Source organism: Anolis sagrei, chromosome 6, assembly GCF_037176765.1.
Source record: "Anolis sagrei isolate rAnoSag1 chromosome 6, rAnoSag1.mat, whole genome shotgun sequence".
Taxonomy (NCBI): domain Eukaryota; kingdom Metazoa; phylum Chordata; class Lepidosauria; order Squamata; family Dactyloidae; genus Anolis; species Anolis sagrei.
The window spans coordinates 54,940,060-54,959,402 of NC_090026.1; the positions used below are offsets into that span (position 1 = coordinate 54,940,060).

General features: G+C 42.6%; 1 protein-coding gene across 1 annotated transcript in view; it reads right to left on the minus strand.

Annotated features, from left to right (window-relative positions):
- Positions 1–19,343, minus strand: part of BTC (betacellulin) — a 44,891-nt gene that overhangs the window by 8,901 nt on the left and 16,647 nt on the right. Inside the window, exons 2-4 of the mRNA XM_067469507.1 lie at positions 16,468–16,566; positions 6,131–6,248; positions 1,625–1,771 (exon numbers count right to left, since the gene is read on the minus strand). Of these exons, the coding sequence (XP_067325608.1) occupies positions 1,625–1,771; positions 6,131–6,248; positions 16,468–16,566 (364 nt within the window). The remainder of the gene's footprint in view (positions 1–1,624; positions 1,772–6,130; positions 6,249–16,467; positions 16,567–19,343) is intronic.

Below are 19,343 nucleotides of genomic sequence, written 5' to 3' on the forward strand. Positions count from 1 at the left end.
GACACTAGTAGTTTGCGCGCATACGTCGGTACAACGAGCACATGCGTCGTGTACCGGCATGCCTCGGGAACAACTGTGCTCAGTTTCCCCTCTGTAGCTAACCTGTACGGTTCTGTTCTGTGCTTTAAAAATGTTTAAGACTATCAACTCACCCGCCGCATGTGAGGTTCGCTCAGTGATACGGTTTTTGTCAGCAAGGAACCTGCCTGCTGCAGAAATTCATTGACAGATTTGTGAAGTGTACGGTGATACTGTTATGAGTGAAAGCAAAGTGCGTAAGTGGGTACGACAATTCAAAGATGGCCGTGACAACGTCCATGATGAGGACCGCTCTGGTCACCCTTCTTTGATTACAGACAATTTGATTTGATCGCACACTCAAATCTTTGGTTTTTGTGGTCCTCTGTCAGGAGTTTCGGGACCCAACGGGAGCACAGTTTCCTAAACTTTAGGTGTTCAGAAACAATGTTGTAAAGCAGTGATCTTGACACGTCGGGAAATTCGTTTGTGAGACCTGTTATTGTGAAGCGCCTGTTCTCACGAATCCTCGCTGAATCCTCACGAGTTCCCACGGAAGCCACCAAATCGTCTGTAATCAAAGAAGGGCGCTCGTTGCGGTATGCGCGTGAACTACTATTTTATTATTATTTATTTATTTCGGTTTCTTCTACCCCGCCCTTCTCACCCCAAAGGGGACACAGGGCGGCTTACAAAGGCACAATTCGATGCCAGCATCACATAACAGTAGTAAAACAAAATAACATCAATTAAACAGTTAACAATTGAACAGTTAAACAACAATTCCTGCATTACAACCCTAAAACCAATAAAAAAAATACAGACCCAATTACTCCTCATAGACGGTCAGCGTTCGCTATCTCATAGTCCAAATTCCAATTCCACATTGTCAGTCCTGTCAGTCCTAGTCATTTGATTGTCCTTATCTAGTTGTCAGATTGCTCAAAGGCCTGGTCCCACAACCACGTCTTTACTTTCCTCCTGAAGGAGAGGAGAGATGTTGATGCCCTAATTTCTTCCGGGAGTGAGTTCCACAGGTGAGGGGCCACCACCGAGAAGGCCCTGCTCCTCGTCCCCACCAACCTCACTTGTGATAGCGGTGGGGTCGAGAGCAGGGCCTCCCCATATGATCTCAGACTCCGGGGTGAGACACAGAAGGAGATATGTTCGGACAGATATATTGGACCGGAACTGTACAGGGTTTTGTAGGTCAAAACCAGCACCATGAATTGTGCTCGGAACTGAACCGGCAGCCAGTGGAGCTGACACAGCAGGGGGGGGGGGGTGTGCTCCCTGTATGACACTCCAGTGAGTAGTCTGGCTGCCGCTCGCTGGACCAGTTGAAGTTTCCGAACAGTCTTCAAGGGCAACCCCACGTAGAGTGCGTTGCAGTAGTCTATTCGGGATGTAACAAGACCACTGTGGCCAGATCAGACTTCCCAAGGTACGGGCGCAACTGGTGCACAAGTTTTAAGTAGTGTCTACAACAAAATGGACCTTACTTAAAAAATACCCCTCGTAATACATCTTTGTAGGGAAAAAAATAGTGATATTTGAAGCATTAGAGATTGTCTACTTATCTGCTTTCAGGGGACATAATACTTACTGAGTGCAAATGCATATGCAAACAACCAGGATTATTAGTATCACCATGACAGCTATCAAGGAAACCACCATGAGTTCACCCTGTTCACCGGTCTGATAAAACAAGTCCAGTCTGTCACATCTTGCACCAGTGAAACCGTCCTCACATCTGTAAAGAAAAGATGAGAGATGTTAAATAATGACGCAGTGTATACTCCTCGCCTACTAAAACATATGTCTTCTAGTTGACCACTATACCAAGCAAATACTTAGCCTAGAGAGATAAATTGCTGAATGTACAATCCTGTTGCTCCCTCATTTTAAAAGAGGAATAAATCAATATCATATTCCTTCCTCCTTGCTTTCCTGGGAACTCCACTATTTATCAGGTTATGTCGGAGGAAGTGAAGTGTACTGTCTTTTCTTTGGCAACACCACGACTAAAAAATTTATTGCTTAGATTAACTACAGGAATTGTTAAACTGCTCCTCTTTTTAACATTTAATTAATTTATTTATTTACAATATTTATATTCCGCCTTTCTCACCCCGCAGGGGACTCAGGGCAGATTATAACGTACATATACATGGCAAACATTCAATGCTATAGACACACAACATATATATTTCAGGGCATTACTCCTGAAACAGCTGCCTTGTTGGAAAACTATTACAGGCTCCACAACGAAGACCCATTTAGTGAGCAGACCCTTCAGGCAGCACAGAGCATTGTGTCCTCCATCTCTGAAACCAAGAAAAAACAGTGGATCAAGCTGATCACAGAGGTCGACATGGGCAGGAGCAGCCAGAAGGCATGGAGGCTGCTAAGACGGTTGAGCAATGACCCCTCACAAACGAATACCCATGCCAACATAAAGGCAGATCAGATAGCACACTAACTCTTGAAGAATGGGAAACCCAACCTTGCCACCAAAGTAGGAAAGAAACCAATAGCCAGACAACCAGAGATGAGAACAACAACCTCCACGAACCCTTTACATCTACTGAATTGGACATGGCTCTCAATAAATGTAAGAATGGCAAAGCAGCTGGCCTGGATGATCTATGGATGGAACAAATCAAAAACTTTGGTCCAAAAGCAAGGCGCTGGCTGCTGGAGCTGATGAACAACTGCACTGCATCCTGTCAGATCCCCAAAATGTGGAGGAAAGCAAGAGTCATCGCCATCCTGAAGCCAGACAAAGACCATAATGATCCAAAAAGCTACAGACCAATCTCTCTGTTGTGCCACCTCTACAAAGTTCTGGAGAGACTTATTTTGCATAGAATTATGGAAAAAATACACCCCTGTCTGATTCCACAGCAAGCTGGCTTCAGGAAAGGCAAAAGCTGCACATCACAAGTGCTGAACCTAACTCAGCACATAGAAGATGGCTTTGAAAGGCAGCAAATCACAGGAGCTGTCTTCATAGACCTGTCAGTAGCCTATGATACTGTGAACCACCACCTCCTCCTGAGAAAAATGTATAATATCACAAAGGACTACCACCTCACCCGCCTCATAGGAAACCTGCTACAAAACAGGAGCTTTTTTGTTGAGTTCCAGGGCCAGAGAAGCAGATGGCGGAAACAGAAGAATGGCCTGCCTCAGGGGAGCGTGCTTGCTCCATTCATGTTCAACATCTACACAAATGACCAGCCACTGCCAGAAGGGACAGAGAGTTTCATCTATGCTGATGATCGTGCCATCACCGCTCAAGCAGGGAGCTTTGAGATGGTAAAACAGAAGCTCTCTGATGCTCTAGGTGCTCTTACTGCCTATTACAGGGAAAACCAGCTGATCCCCAACCCATCTAAAACACAGACATGTGCCTTCCAACTTAAGAACAGACAAGCATCCTGAGCTCTGAGGATCACCTGGGAAGGAATCCCACTGGAGCATTGCAGCACACCCAAATAGCTGGGAGTCACTCTGGACCGTGCTCTACCTACAAGAAGCACTGCCTGAACATCAAGCAAAAAGTGGGTGCTAGAAACAATATCATACGAAAGCTGACTGGCACAACCTGGGAGGTTGTGAAGGGCAGGGTAGAAGCGCTCGAAATAAATAAATAAATTATCCGGGTGGAGGCCACATGGGGGTGCAAGAGAGAGAAGGATAGTCCATTTTACAGGGGTAGAGTGTGGGTTGAAGTAGTAAAATCATTTCCCCTTGTTTTCTGTCGCCATTGTGGAAACAACCCTCTTTTATGAAATGGGTAGTGGGGAGGGGGAATAACCAGCGAAAACGGAGAACATGGTTTTCCTCCTTCAACTCCCCCCTGTAAAATAGACTATCCTTCTCTCTCCTTGTGGCCTCTGCCCGGATAATAGAACAGTGCCAAATATGCAAACTTAGCACATCTAGGTTATTGTAGGTTTTTTCGGGCTATATGGCCATGTTCTAGAGGCATTCTCTCCTGATGTTTCGCCTGCATCTATGGCAAGCATCCTCAGAGGTAGTGAGGTCTGTTGGAAGTAGGAAAATGGGTTTATATATCTGTGGAATGACCAGGGTGGGACAAAGGAGTTTTGTTTGTTGGAGCTAGGTGTGAATGTTTCAACTGACCACCTTGATTAGCATTTAATGGCTTGGAAGTGCCTGGGTGGAATCTTTTGTTGAGAGTGATTTGATGTGCCCGATTGTTTACTCTCTGTTGTTTTGCTGTTGTAATTTTAGAATTTTTTTAAAATATTGGTAGCCAGATTTTGTTCATTTTCATGGTTTCCTCCTTTCTGTTGAAATTGTCCACATGCTTGTGGATTTCAATGGCAAGGATCCTCAGAGATAGTGAGGTCTGTTGGAACTAGGAAAAAGGGTTTATATATCTGTTGGAACTAGGAAAAGGGGTTTATATATTGGAGCTAGGTGTGAATGTTTCAACTGACCACCTTGATTAGCATTCGATGGCCTGGTAGTTGTTTGGTGTGGTTTGTTGGTGCCTGGGGCAATCTTTTCTTGAGAGGTGATTAGATGTCCCTGGTTGTTTCCTGTTTTGCTGTTGTAATTTTAGAGTTTTTTTTAAATACTGGTAGCCAGATTTTGTTCATTTTCATGGTTTCCTCCTTTCTGTTGAAATTGTCTACAAGTTTGTGTATTTCAATGGCTTCTCTGTGTAGTCTGACATGGTGGTTGTTAGAGTGGTCCAGCATTTCTGTGTTCTCAAATTTTAACAGGAGCGGAGCGCAGGGAGCATACAACCCCCTGTTGTGCCAACTCCACTGGCTACCGATTTGCTACCGGGCTCAATTCAAAGTGCTGGCGTTGGCCTTTAAAGCCCTAAACGGTTCCGGCCCAAGATACCTATCCGACCGCATCTCTGCCTATGAACCCACCAGGACTTTGAGATCTTCCGGGGAAGCCCTGCTCTCAATCCCGCCTGCTTCTCAAGCACGGCTGGCGGGGATGAGAGATAGGGCCTTCTCGGTGGTGGCTCCTCGACTGTGGAACGCCCTTCCTACGGATATTAGACTAGCACCATCTCTAATGGTATTCCACAAGAAAGTGAAGACCTGGCCGTTTGAGCAGGCGTTCGAATAATTAGTGCAATGATTGCTTAATGAACATTGGAACGGAATAATGGATGTCAAATCTGGATCATGTTTTTGATGATGAGACGATAGTGAATAGTGAATGGTTATTGTAGTAATTGTTTATTAATTATGTAATATGTTAGGTTGTTAACTGTTTTTACACTGTAGCATTGAATTTTTGCTGTTCTTATTTGTTGTGAACCGCTGTGAGTTGCCTTCGGGCTGAGAACAGCGGTATATAAGTAAAGTAAATAAAATAAATAAATAAATAAAATGCTGTGTCCAGGTTGGTTCATCAGGTGCTCTGCTATGGCTGACTTCTCTGGTTGAAGTAGTCTGCAGTGCCTTTCATGTTCCTTGATTCGTGTTTGGGCAATGCTGCGTTTGGTGGTCCCTATGTAGACTTGTCCACAGCTGCATGGCCATATAACCCCCCCAAAAAACCTACAACAAACCCAGTGATTCCGTCCATGAAAGCCTTCGCCATTGTGCTTTTATGTTTTTTTATGTTTTTTATGCTTTTAACTGTATACTGTTGATTGTTATATTATGTTGTAAACCGCGTTGAGTCGCCGGCTAAGCTGAGAAACGGCGGTATATAAATATAGCAAATAAAAATAAATAAATATAGCAAATAAATACATTAGCACGTCTATTTTCCCTATAAAAAATAATTTGGAACACATCTTTCTCCAGATTCTGTTATATCCAACTGCTCTACTCTTGGAAGAAATTTGAATCTTTCTCTTGACAAAACTTTTTGATCACTCGTCGCCATATAAAACAATTTGGGGGTGAAATAGAATCAAAGTTTCCACATAAGTATTTCATCATTTTCATACTATGGAAGAAGCCCCAGAACTCAATTAGAAAAAGAAGAAAAACCTGATCCAGTTAGCAAATAGATTAGTAGCCAAACAGGTCCAGAATCCATCTTGACAGAAGTCAACTACTGCTAAATGCAATATTTTGAATGCTTTGAAATTTCCACATACAAGCATGATGGTGTCTCTTCTACTGCAATGTAACGACATCTCCCCTTGAAGCAGTAGTACTTATATTCCTCAGGACACAGAGAAAAATGTCCCCCTTTTCGCCATCCTGTGGTGCCATCTAGAGATTTTAAAAAGACAAAAATATTTTAAAATTTTCATTATAAAAATAACTATGCATTCAAGCAACTTCAAACAACTATGCTCCTGTATTCATTTCTAATCCAATTTTCCCATGTCCGTTAAACCATTGCTTCTAAATCATAAATGCTGTATATTACTTTAAGCATTCACATACATTCTCTACAAGGCGAAGGAAAAAATAGCACCAAATTCACTGATCTTGGAAGTTAAACAGGTTTGGTTCTGGTTAATAATTGGATGGAAAGTTACCAGTGAATACCAGGATACATTTTATTTTTATTTATTTACTAAACCCTGCCACGCGTTGCAGTGGCCCAGTCTGGTGATCTGGAAAATAAAGTAATGAGAAAGTGTTGGTTTCTAATATATGTAATTCCTTTATGCTTGTGAGTAAACAGTATTTCTTGTTGTTTCTTTGTCAGTGTTGATGTGGAGAGTGTCTGGTTTGCCTACTCTGGAATATGCAACATATCGTCCTTCTTTAGGGGTCTCTTTCAAATCTATGATACCATATCTCTCTGTGTGTGAGAGCATCATATCTATCTATCTATATTTATGACTGGATGGCTCTTTGTCAGGAGGGCTCTGATTACATTTTCTTGCCCTGGTGAAGGGAGTTGGACTGGACGGCCTTAAGTATTTTCTGTTGGTCATGGGGGTTCAGTGTGGGAAGTTTGCCCCATTTCTGTCGTTTGTGGGTTTCAGAATGCTCTTTAATTGTAGTGAACTATAAATCCCAGGAACTACAAATCCAAAATGTCAAGGTCTATTTCCTCCAAACTCCATCTCTCTTCATATTTAGGTACATGGGATTTTTGTGTCAAGTTTGGTCCAGATACATCATTGTTTGAGTCCACAGTGCTCTCTGGATGTAGGTGAACTACAACTCCCAAGCTCAAGGGCAATGCCCACCAAACCCTTCCAGTGTGTTCAGTTGGTCATGGAAGTCCTGTATGCCATGTTTGGTTCTATTCCATCACTGGTGGGGTTCACAATGCTCTTTGATTGTAGGCGAACTATAAATCCCAGCAACTACAACTCCCAAATGTCAAGGTCTATTTCCCTTAAACTCCATCTGTGTTCATATTTGGGCCTATGGAATATTCGTGCCAAGTTTGGTCCAGATCCATCATTGTTTGAGTCCACAGTGCTCTCTGGATGTGGGTGAACTACAATTCCCAAACTCAAGGTCAATGTCTGTAGCAAATTGCTGTACAAAAAACATAACTTAGCAAATAATCTGGATTATCCTGGTATATAATCTGGGATAACAGAACGTTCAAGCAAACTGCTTCAAAATCACAGGGTTAGAAAACACAAGGAAACAAGGTGGAAGCAAGGAAACGTGTTATCAAAAAACTGTCCCAAGCCCATAGCACGTCCAAAGGCAGAAGATTAAGTCAGAATGAGATATCCATCCAAAAACAATCCGAAGTAACAATGGAGTCAGCACTTACAGGAATCCAGTCTTTAAAACGCTTTAAAACGGCTTGTCTTAACCCCCCAAAATATCCATCCTTTTTCACCTTGTCATGCCCAGCATTTTTAAACAAAATTTAATCTTTACATTTGGCCCTGCCAGGTTTTTAAATTGCGTCGTGATATTTTGTTAGTGTTTTTGTTTTGCTATGAGTTATTTATTGTTGTATTGTATTGTTGTGGTTGTGTTTTTTGTTCTGATGTATTTTGGGCTCAGCCTCTTGTAAGCTGCACCGAGTCCTGCAGGAGATGGTAGCGGGATATAAATAAAGGTTATTATTATTATTATTATTATTATTATTATTATTATTATTATTAAATGCAGTGTGGAAGACTCTGGAGCCCCAGAGCCAACATTATTTGGCTAATGTGATTATTTAGCACAAACTGTCTAGTCTGAGTTTTCTGTTTTAAAAAATGGAAATGACATGAACTCTTGGACAAAGGAGGGGTCACCATTGGTTCTGGTCTCCCTCTTACTAAAGACAGTTTGTGGACCACACAATTCACATCACTGCTGGAGATAGAGGCAGACAACAAGTGTGAGTAAACAAAACTCAATCCAGAATGGAAGAAACTATAGCCTAATGCTTAATACAGTCCCTCATGTTGTGGTGACCCCCAACCATAATATTATTTTCATTGCTACTTCATAACAGTCATTTTACTACTGTTATAAATCATAATGTAAATATCTGATATGCGGGATGCATTTTCATTCACTGGACCAAACTGGGCACAAATACCCAAATACACCCAAATGTGAATGGTAGTGGGGTTGGGGGAGGATTGATTTTGTAATGTGGGAGTTGTGGTACTGGGATTTATAGTTCACTTATAATCAAAGAGCATTCTGAACTCCACCAGCGATGGATTTGAACCAAACTTGGCTCCCATGACCAATGGAAAACACTGGAAGGGTTTGATGGCCATTGACCTTGAATTTGGCAGTTGTAGTTCACCTATATCCAGAGAGCACTGTGGACTCATGCAATGGTGGATCTGGACCAAACTTGGCATGGATACTCAATATGCCCAAATGTGAACACTGGTGGAGTCTGGGGAAAATAGATCTTGACATTTGGGAGTTGTAGTTGCTGGGATTTATAGTTCATTACAATCAAAGAACATTCTGAACTCCATCAACGATAGAATTGGCTCAAACTTCGCACATGGAATCCCCATGACCATCAGAAAATACTATGTTTTCTTATGGTCTTTTGTGACCCCTCTTACACTCCCTCGCGACCCCCTCAGGGGTCCCGACCCCCAGGTTGAGAAACACTGGGAGCTTCTCAGTCTTTATAATGTGAGAGACAGACAAATTGTCAGGAACTGATACTATTTGTGCTCCTTTTCATAGAAACCTGAATTTAATGAACACAGCTAGAGCATTCATAATCTTCTGCATGCCAGGAAGATGTTAATGATGCCATAGTAAGGCTGGGCAGAAAGACAGGTCATTCTGCAAATAATTTCGTTGATCAGCTTCCTTTGCACTGAATCTTTATACAGCCTTGGGCAATGTTAGAAACTGGCAAGTCCTTAGAACCAGAATTTAAAGTTCAAGTTGCACAATTTATTGGGCCTTGACAAAACGAAGGAATGAAACACACCTTCTAACCTTTTTGATTATATCATATCTGAGCATGATATCAGTTCAACAGCCAATCACAAGATCCTCCTGTTACACATCCATGAAATACTGACAGTCTGTGCCGAATTGATACATTATACCATCTTTGTAGTGTGAGGACAGTGGCACATCCACTCTTCCACCAATCAGATTTTTCAGAAAGTTGGTTTAACTTGCAATAAACTACTGTATATACTCATGCCTATAAATGTTGGTTAAAAAAAATCCTCCCAAAAACCTATGTTACTTTATCTCAATCTTCCTAATGCCGTGACCCCTTAATACAGTTCCTCATGCTGTGGTGACCCCCAACCATAACATTATTTTTGTTGCTATTTCATAACTGTCGTTTTGCTACTATTATGAATCGTCATGTAAATATCTGATATGCAGGATGTATTTTATTCATTGGTCAAAATTTAGCACAAATACCTGATATGCCTAAATTTAAATACTGGTGGAGTTGGGGGGGGGAGGGGAGTGATTGATTTTGTCATTTGTAGTTTCTGGGATATATAGTTCATCTACAATCAAAGAACATTCTGAGCTCCATCGATGGTGGAGGGTTTGGTGGGCATTGCCTTGAGTTTGGGAGTTGCAGTTCACCTACCTCCAGAGAGCATTGTGGACTCAAACAATGATGGATCTGGACCAAAGTTGGCACAAATACTCAATAGATCCAAATGTGAGGTTGGGGGGGGGGGGGGATAGACCTTGTCATTTGGGAGTTGTGGTTTCTGGGATATATAGTTCATCTACAATCAAAGAACATTCTGAGCTCCATCGATGGTGGAACTGAACCGAACTTGTCACACAGAACTCCCATGACCAACAGAAAATACTGGAAGGGTTTGGTGGGCATTGCCTTGAGTTTGGGAGTTGTAGTTCAAATACATCCAGAGAGCACTGTGGACTCAAACAGTGATGGATCTGAACCAAACTTGGTATGAGTCCTCAATATTCCCAAATGTGAAGTTTGGGGGGGGGGGGGGGATAGACCTTGTCATTTGGGAGTTGTAGTTTCTGGGATTTATAGTTCATCTACAATCAAAGAACATTCTGAGCTCCATCGATGGTTGAACTGAACCGAACTTGTCACACAGAGCTCCCATGACCAACAGAAAATACTGGAAGGGTTTGGTGGGCATTGCCTTGAGTTTGGGAGTTGTAGTTCAAATACATCCAGAGAGCACTGTGGACTCAAACAGTGATGGATCTGAACCAAACTTGGTATGAGTCCTCAATATTCCCAAATGTGAAGTTTGGGGGGGGGGGGGGGATAGACCTTGTCATTTGGGAGTTGTAGTTTCTGGGATTTATAGTTCATCTACAATCAAAGAATATTCTAGACCCCACCAACGATAGAACTGGGCCAAAATTTCCCACACAGAACCCCTATGACCAACAGAAAATACTGTTTTCTGATGGTCTTTAGTGACCCCTCTGACACCCCCTTGTGACCCTCCCCAGGGGTCCCGACCCCCAGGTTGAGAAATGCTGATCTAAGAGTTAATGTGATGTTGTTGTTGTTGTTGTTCATTCGTTCAGTCATTGCCGACTCTTCGTGACTTCATGGACCAGCCCACGCCAGAGCTCCCTGTCGGTCGTCACCACCCCCAGCTCCTTCAATGTCAATCCAGTCACTTCAAGGATACCATCCATCCATCTTGCCCTTGGTCGGCCCCTCTTCCTTTTTCCTTAACTACTGCATCTTAACTTTTATAAAAAAGAAAACAGCTCCTTCTCTGAGTAGAGTGGCAAATGGCAAATGGCAATAGCTTAGTCCATCTTGGGAAAACCTAAAAGAGAAAAGCAGTATCGGCCCAAAGCAGCTGGTCATCTGAGTTGGCATTGGCACCTTCCCCTTCTCACGGAATGACCCTTGATTTATCCACAGTCATATCAAAATCCATACGCCTGCCCCCCAAATATGCCTTAAACTTATACATGAGGTCAACTTATACAACAATTAATTTAAAATATTCATTTCTAATTGGCAACATATATTCAGATTGAGATATTTTATTCCGCATTCTTGCTTATACGACTTCCTTATTAAAGAAGTTGATGGCAGCGGTAAACTCAAGCAAAGTGCCAGCTGCATTTAGTATTCATGAAGGCAACAATACCTGAAAACTGAACTGAGAAGTCTTGAATGCTCTGTACCATAATCTTTGGAAATCCAACAGCACATGAGAACAGAAAACCAATCTCTTGCATTCCAGAAACTATCATCAAGGGGGTTAAAAGTTAATGCTGCTACAAAAGAATAATTAGCTGTACAGATAGGGTTACTAGACTGGGTACTAAATGACACTTTGTTAAGAATGCACAGCCAGAACCAGGGCAGATTAGGATCTCCACAAAGGAATCGCTTAAAACTGAGAGTTTGTGAAAACATACTTTTGCATAGCCAACAGGTTGTCGCACGCTTAAAACAGGCATGAGCACTGGCCATTTGGGAACCCCTCAAAGAACAACTTAAGGTAGTGGGTGACTGCTATGGGGCAATTAATTTGGCTCTTTCATTAGGAGCCACTGTTTATAGCAGTGTTTCTCGACCTGGGGGTCTAGACCCCTGGGAGGTATATTTATTTATTTATTTCGAGCGCTTCTACCCCGCCCTTCTCAACCCCCTAGGGGGGACTCAGGGCGGCTTACAAAAGGCACAATTCGATGCCCAACAGTTCACTTAATACAATATACAAAATACAATATAACGACAACAGTTATAACTAGTTAAAGCAATCAAATTAATACAATGGTAGCAATAAAATCATCTTGTGGTCAACGTTCGCCAATTCATAAATCCATAATCTATCCAGCATCGTCATTGTCCTTTCCTACTCTGGTCGTCATTGTCTTTTATCCATCTGCCAGCTTACCCAAAGGCCTGGTCCCATATCCAGGTTTTTAACTTCCTTCTGAAAGAGAGGAGGCATGTTGATGACCTAATTTCCCCAGGGAGTGCATTCCACAGGCGAGGGGCCACCACCGAGAAGGCCCTGTACCTCATCCCCACCAGTCTCACTAGTGATAAAGGTGGGGCCGAGAGCAGGGCCTCCCCAGAAGATCTTAAACTCCGAGGTGGGACGTAGAAGGAGATACGTTCAGACAGGTATGCTGGGCCAGAGCCGTATAGGGTTTTGTAGGTCAAAACCAGCACTTTGAATTTTGCTCGGAACTGGATCGGCAGCCAGTGGAGCTGACATAACAGAGGGGTGGTATGCTCCCTGTATGATGCTCTGGTGAGTAATCTAGCCGCCGCTCGTTGGACTAATTGAAGTTTCCGAACAGTCTTCAAAGGCAACCCCACGTAGAGCATGTTGCAGTAATCTATTCGGGATGTAACAAGAGCGTGGACCACCGTGGCCAGATCAGCTCTTCCAGCCACCGCCGAGACCTGGGGTTCCTGGCTCAGCGATGAGTCCAGGATCACTCCCAAGCTGCGAACCTGCATCTTGTGGGGGAGTGTAACCCCGTCTAACACAGGCTGTAACCCTGTACCCTGTTCGGCCTTACGACTGACCAGTAGGACCTCTGTCTTGTCTGGATTCAGTTTCAATTTGTTAGCTCTCATCCAGTCCGACACAGCAGCCAAGCAGCGGTTCAAGATCTGGACAGCCTCCTTGGTGACAGGTTAGAAGGAGTGACAGATTTGGACATCATCTGCATGGAGATAACACCTCAGTCTGAAACTCAGAATGATCTCTCCCAGTGGCTTCATGTAGATGTTGTGAGGGGGTGTCAGAAGGGTCACCAAAGACCATCAGGAAACACAGTATTTTCTGTTGGTCCTGTGAGTTCTGTGTAGGAAGATTGGCCCAATTCTATCATTGGTGGGGTTCAGAATGTTCTTTTATTGTGAGTATACTATAAATCTCAGCAAGTACAATTCCTAAATGTCAAGGTCTGTTTTCCCCAAACTTCACCAGTGTTCACATTTTTTTACAGTATTTCTATGCCGCTTTTCTCACCCTTAGGGGGACTCAAAGCGGTTTACACATAACTGGCAAAATTTCAATGCCATACATTGGACACTAACACGATGCCAATCCATAACAACTACAACAATAAAATGACAATTAAGCATAAATCATAATTAGACAGTACATAAGCAATCATTAAAGCAATCTATATAAATAAAATGTAATGTTTGTTTGTGGGATTAATGGAACTCAAAAGCCACTGGTCAAATTGACATCAAATTTGGACACAAGACACCTAACATGTCCTTCACTAAAAATATTGATTTTGTCATTTGGGAGTCGTAGTTGCTGGGATTTATAGTTCACCAACAATCAAAGAGCATTCTGAACTCCATCAACGATGGAATTGAACCAAATGTGGCACACAGAACTCCTACATCCAAGAGAAAATAATGGAAGGGTTTGGTGGGCATTGACCTTGAGTTTGGGAGTTGTAGTTCACCTACATCCAGCAGGCACTGTGGACTCAAACAATGATGGATCTGGACCAACTTGGCACAAATAATCCATATGCCCAAATATGAACACAGATGGAATTTGGGGGAAATAGACCCTGACATTTGGGAGTTATAGTTACTGGGATTTATAGTTCACCTACAATCAAAGAGCACTCTGAACCCTACCAATGACAGAATTGGGGAAAACTTCCCACACAGAACCTTGAGGACCAACAGAAAATACTTAAGGTCATCCAGCCCAGCTCCCTTCACTGGGGCAAGAAAATGTAATCAAAGCCCTCCTGACAAAGAGCCATCTAGCCATAGATATAGATAGATAGATATGATTCATACACACACAACCATATAGTATCATAGATTTGAAAGGGACCCCCCAAAAAGGACAATTATATGTTGCATGTTCCAGAGCAGGCAAACCAGAAAATCTCCACATCAACACTGACAAAGAAACAACAAGAAGTACTGTTTACCCACAAGCATAAAGAAATTATAAATATTAGAAACTAACACTTTCTCATAACTTTATTTTCCAGATCACCAGACTGGGCCACAGCAACGCGTGGCAGGAGACAGCTAGTAAATAATAAAAACAGTCTCGCCAGTCGTATTGTCATTCTAGTCCATGTCCTTTACAAACATCTACTGTCCAAAGGCCTGGTCCCAAAGCCATAATTTTAATTTCTTTCTGAAAGCCAGGAGGGAGGGAGCAGATCTTACCTCATTTGGGAGTGTGTTCCATAGGAGAGGGGCCACCGCCGAGAAGGCCCTGTCTCTCGTCCCCGCCAGGCGCATTTGCACAATTGACAGGAGCGAAAGCAGGGCCTCCTCGGATGATCTTAGATTATGAGATGGGACGTAGGGGTGGATGCATTCGGACAAGTAAGCTGGGCCAGAATCGTATAGAGCTTTATAGGTCAAAACCATTACTTTGAATTGGGCTCAGAGATGGACTGGAAGCCAGTGGAGTTGACACAACAGGGGGGTGGTATGCTCCCTGTATGTCGCCCCAGTTAGTAATCTGGCTGCTGCCCGTTGGACTAGCTGAAGTTTCCGAACCATCTTCAAAGGCAGCCCCACGTAGAGCACATTGCAGTAATCTATTCGGGATGTAACCAGAGCATGGATGACCATGGCCAAATCAAACTTCCCAAGGTACAGGCGCAGTTAGTGCACGAGTTTTAACTGTGCAAAAGCTCCCCCGGCCACTGCCGAAAACTGGGGTTCCAAGCTCATTTGGGCATATTGCATATTCAGGCCAAGTTTTGTCCAGATCATTGTTTGAGCCCACAGTGCTCTTTGGATGTAAAACTACAACTCCAAAATGTTGGTCAATTCTCTGGGAATTCTATGTGCCAAGTTTGGTTCAATTCCATTGTTGGTGGAGTTCAGAATAACTAACTACAACTATAAATCCCAGAGTTCAGAATGTTCTTTGATTATAGGTGGACTATAAATCTCAGCAACTACAATGACAAAATCAAACTCCCTCCCCCCCAACTCCTCCAGTATTCAAATTTGGGCATATCGGGTATTTGTGCCAATTTGGTGCAGTGAACGAAAATACATCCTCCATATCAGATAGTTACATTATGATTCATAAGAGTATGAAGTAGCAATGAAAATAATGTTATAGTTGGGGGTCACCACAACATGAGGAACTGTATTAAGGGGTCACAGCATTAGGAAGGTTGAGAAACACTGGTCAGAGAATACCAAATTATCATGGAGAGTGCAACCACAAAATCGATACTTTATTTCTCTGAAGGACTCATCACAATGGAAAACACTTTATGGTAAATTAAATTTAATGGCTCTACAAACTAAAGATTGGTTAAGTTCATTTCAAAGTGGTAAACAAATTAGTTACAATCAGCTCTCCACATTTGTTGGGGTTAGAGGAAACGGGACCCCCATAAAAGTGAAAAACAATGACTAACGGCTGTCTTACCTGAGAGAATATATCTTTAAGGGAATCCCCTGGTTCTTCACTACGACTCTATGATCAACATCTGCTGGACGTTGACCATAAAATTGCAATGGATAACCTAGAGATTTCTAGAGAGACTATCTAAATCAAATTTGTGGTTAATGGAATCAATAAAAGGCAAACCCACAAAGGTAGAGGGTTGAGTGTACATGGATGTTGTTGTTCATTCGTTCAGTCATCTCCGACTCTTCGTGACCTCATGGACCAGCCCACGCCAGAGCTCCCTGTCGGCCGTCACCACCCTCAGCTCCTTCAAGGTCAGTCCAGTCACTTCAAGGATGCCATCCATCCATCTTGCCCTTGGTTGGCCCCTCTTCCTTTTGCCTTCCACTTTCCCCAGCATAATTATCTTCTCTAGGGTTTGCTGTCTCCTCATGATTTGGCCAAAGTACTTCAACTTTGTCTCTAGTATCCTTCCCTCCAGTGAGCAGTCGGGCTTTATTTCCTGGAGGATGGACTGGTTGGATCTTCTCGCAGTCCAAGGCACTCTCAGAACTTTCCTCCAACACCACAGTTCAAAAGTATGGATAAGATGTGTGTATTAATTACACAGTAGTAGTCATGGTTTTTACCGATGAGCAAATTCTCTTTTCTTTTTTACAAGATGCATGCACCAGCCTCACATATGACAATAAGCCATGTGTTACCTGTACAGTTTTCATTTGGGTAGCTGCACGAGATTTTCTTGGTTTCTTGTTCAGTTGTTGCATTCCCATTGCCGGTTACACAGTTGAAAACAGCAAGACCTTTGTGGAGACAGGAAAGGAAAAGAGATTGAATTAAACTATGTTTGTTCCAATGAAAATTACATTTTGGAAATAAAGTTAGCCTTTCCCTTATACTTCAAGTTATATCCCATTTTCATGACTTCCTGATTGCGGCTTTATTGCTGAAATAAAATGTGCATTCCAAGATCATTGATAATTTCAAGATACAGGGGGTATTTTTAAAGTAAGGTCCGTTTGACCATAAGTACACAACGAAAGTTTATTTCAAAAAAGTAAATTTATTTTCAGAAAGTACATACTTCACTCTATTTTTCAACATAGTTGCCAAGTTTGTTCAAACACTTATCATACCTCTGAACCAATTTTAAAATACCCTCTTCATAAAAACTTGCTGCCACCAAAAGCCACCAAATCGTCTGTAATCAAAGAAGGGAGACCAAAGCGGTCCTCATCATGGACGTTGTCAAGGCCATCTTTGAATTGTCGTACCCACTTACACACTTTGCTTTCACTCATAACAGTATCACTGTACACTTCACAAATCTGTCGATGAATTTCTGTAGCAGGCAGGTTCCTTGCTGACAAAAACCGTATCACTGAGCGAACCTCACAAGCGGAGGGTGAGTTGATAGTCTTAAACATTTTTAAAGCACAGAACAGAACCGTACAGGTTAGCTACAGAGCGGAAACTGAGCACAGTTGTTCCCGAGGCATGCCGGTACACGACGCACATGCTCGTTGCGGTATGCGCGCGAACTACTAGTGTCTACAACAAAACGGACCTTACTTAAAAAATACCCCTCATAGAATCATAGAATCATAGAATTGGAAGAGACCTCATGGGCCATCCAGTCCAACCCCCTGCCAAGAAGCAGAAAAGTTCATTCAAAGCACCCCTGACAGATGGCCAATCCAGCCTCTGTTTAAAAGCTTCCAAAGAAGGAGCCTCCACCCCTCCACCACACTCTGGGGCAGAGAGTTCCACTGCTGAACGGCTCTCACAGCCAGGAAGTTCTTCCTAATATTCAGATGGAATCTCCTTTCTTGTAGTTTGAAGCCATTGTTCCGCATCCTAGTCTCCAGGGCAGCAGAAAACAAGACAAAGTTGTATCAGCCGTTAAGGTAGCAATCCTATGTACGCATACGTATATGTGAGTACATTTCCCATGTATTAAACATGCATTATGCTTCAGCCAGACTTATCCCAAGGAAACCTCCTTCCAATGAGTGTTGTAATTATACAATATAATTACAACCACATCTGTTCTTTGCTGCCAAGCTCTATATTACAATACAGGAGTTTTCCATAAGTCTTGCACACCCATATATTAGATATCCAATACCAACATTTAGCTCATTCATATGATGTAGCGCTGCCCCATAATTGTTCTCTTCTGGAAATTAGCTTTGATAATGATTCCTATGATGCAAAAAATGTGATATAGGAATATGCATATATTTCGCTGATTAAAACTTTCCAAACAGATTCTTCATACATGGCAATCAGCCAAGCATATGATATACTACATGGGAAGAGGAATCCATATCCTCAACCCAATAACTCCACCCTTCTATTTTTGAACTTGCATTCTATCCCCCCCAAAAGTGTCAAGAAACTCATGCAAAAATTTGATTGGCTCTTACACACATGTGCAGCTTTTGCCTTTTCTGAAGCCAGCTTGCTGTGGGATCAGACAGGGGTCTATATTTTCCATAATTCTATACAAAATAAGTCTCTCCAGAACTTTGTAGAGGTGGCACAACAGGGAGATTGGTCTGTAGCTTTTTGGATCATTACGGTCTTTGCCTGGCTTCAGGATGGCGATGACTCTTGCTTTCCTCCAGATTTTGGGGATCTGACAGGATGCAGTGCAGTTGTTCATCAGCTCCAGCAGCCAGCGCCTTGCTTTTGGACCAAAGTTCTTGATTTGTTCCATCCGTAGATCATCCAAGCCAGCTGCTTTGCCATTCTTACATCTATTGAGAGCCATGTCCAATTCAGTAGATGTAAAGGGTTCATAAAGGTTGTTGTTCTCAATCTCTTGTTGTCTGGCTATTGGTTTCTTTTGGGATGGTAATGTTGGTATTATTTCATTGACTCGTATACGTATATTTTTATTTGTCTCAGTGCTTTAGATGGAGAAGAAGCAAGAGCAAAAAGGCTCCAGACCAGAGGGAACTCTTCCTCAGGTTCAGGCTTCTACATCCCAAAACCCTGAACCTTTTCTAGTGGAGATGGAGTTGGTTCAAGTCTAAGAGCCTTCAACACTAATCTCTGTTGAATCCAGATGCTCAACTCATTTCAATGAGCCTCTAGCTCAAGAACCAGGATGTTCATGTAATGACTGTGTATGAAAGTGACAAGGTTGATTCTTCTCAAAGGGTTCAGAGATCACCAGCTTCAGATCTCTTCCTTCTAACTCCATCAACAACAACAAAAAATCATTTCTCCTTGGTCAACTTATCTGCCTACTTGACATCATCTCTCAGTTTCCAGATCAGATCCAAGCAGTTCCCACAAGCTTCCAGTTTGAGATTGTATAGTTCATGGTGGTGGTCTCCATCGCACTGTCAGCACCATTATAACGCTGAGCACCACTGTTTATTGTTTATTGTTTCTCTTGAGCTAACTGCAAACCTGTCCACAGGGCATAACTAGGGATCATGAACCATACCAAGCTGCCTTATGGCGATCCCTCTTGGGAAAAGTGAGGTGTCCCAAGCATCACTTAAATGGCTTTCCAGCACCTGTAAATAGTACATTTGGACATAGATAATAACAGACAGGAACAGGA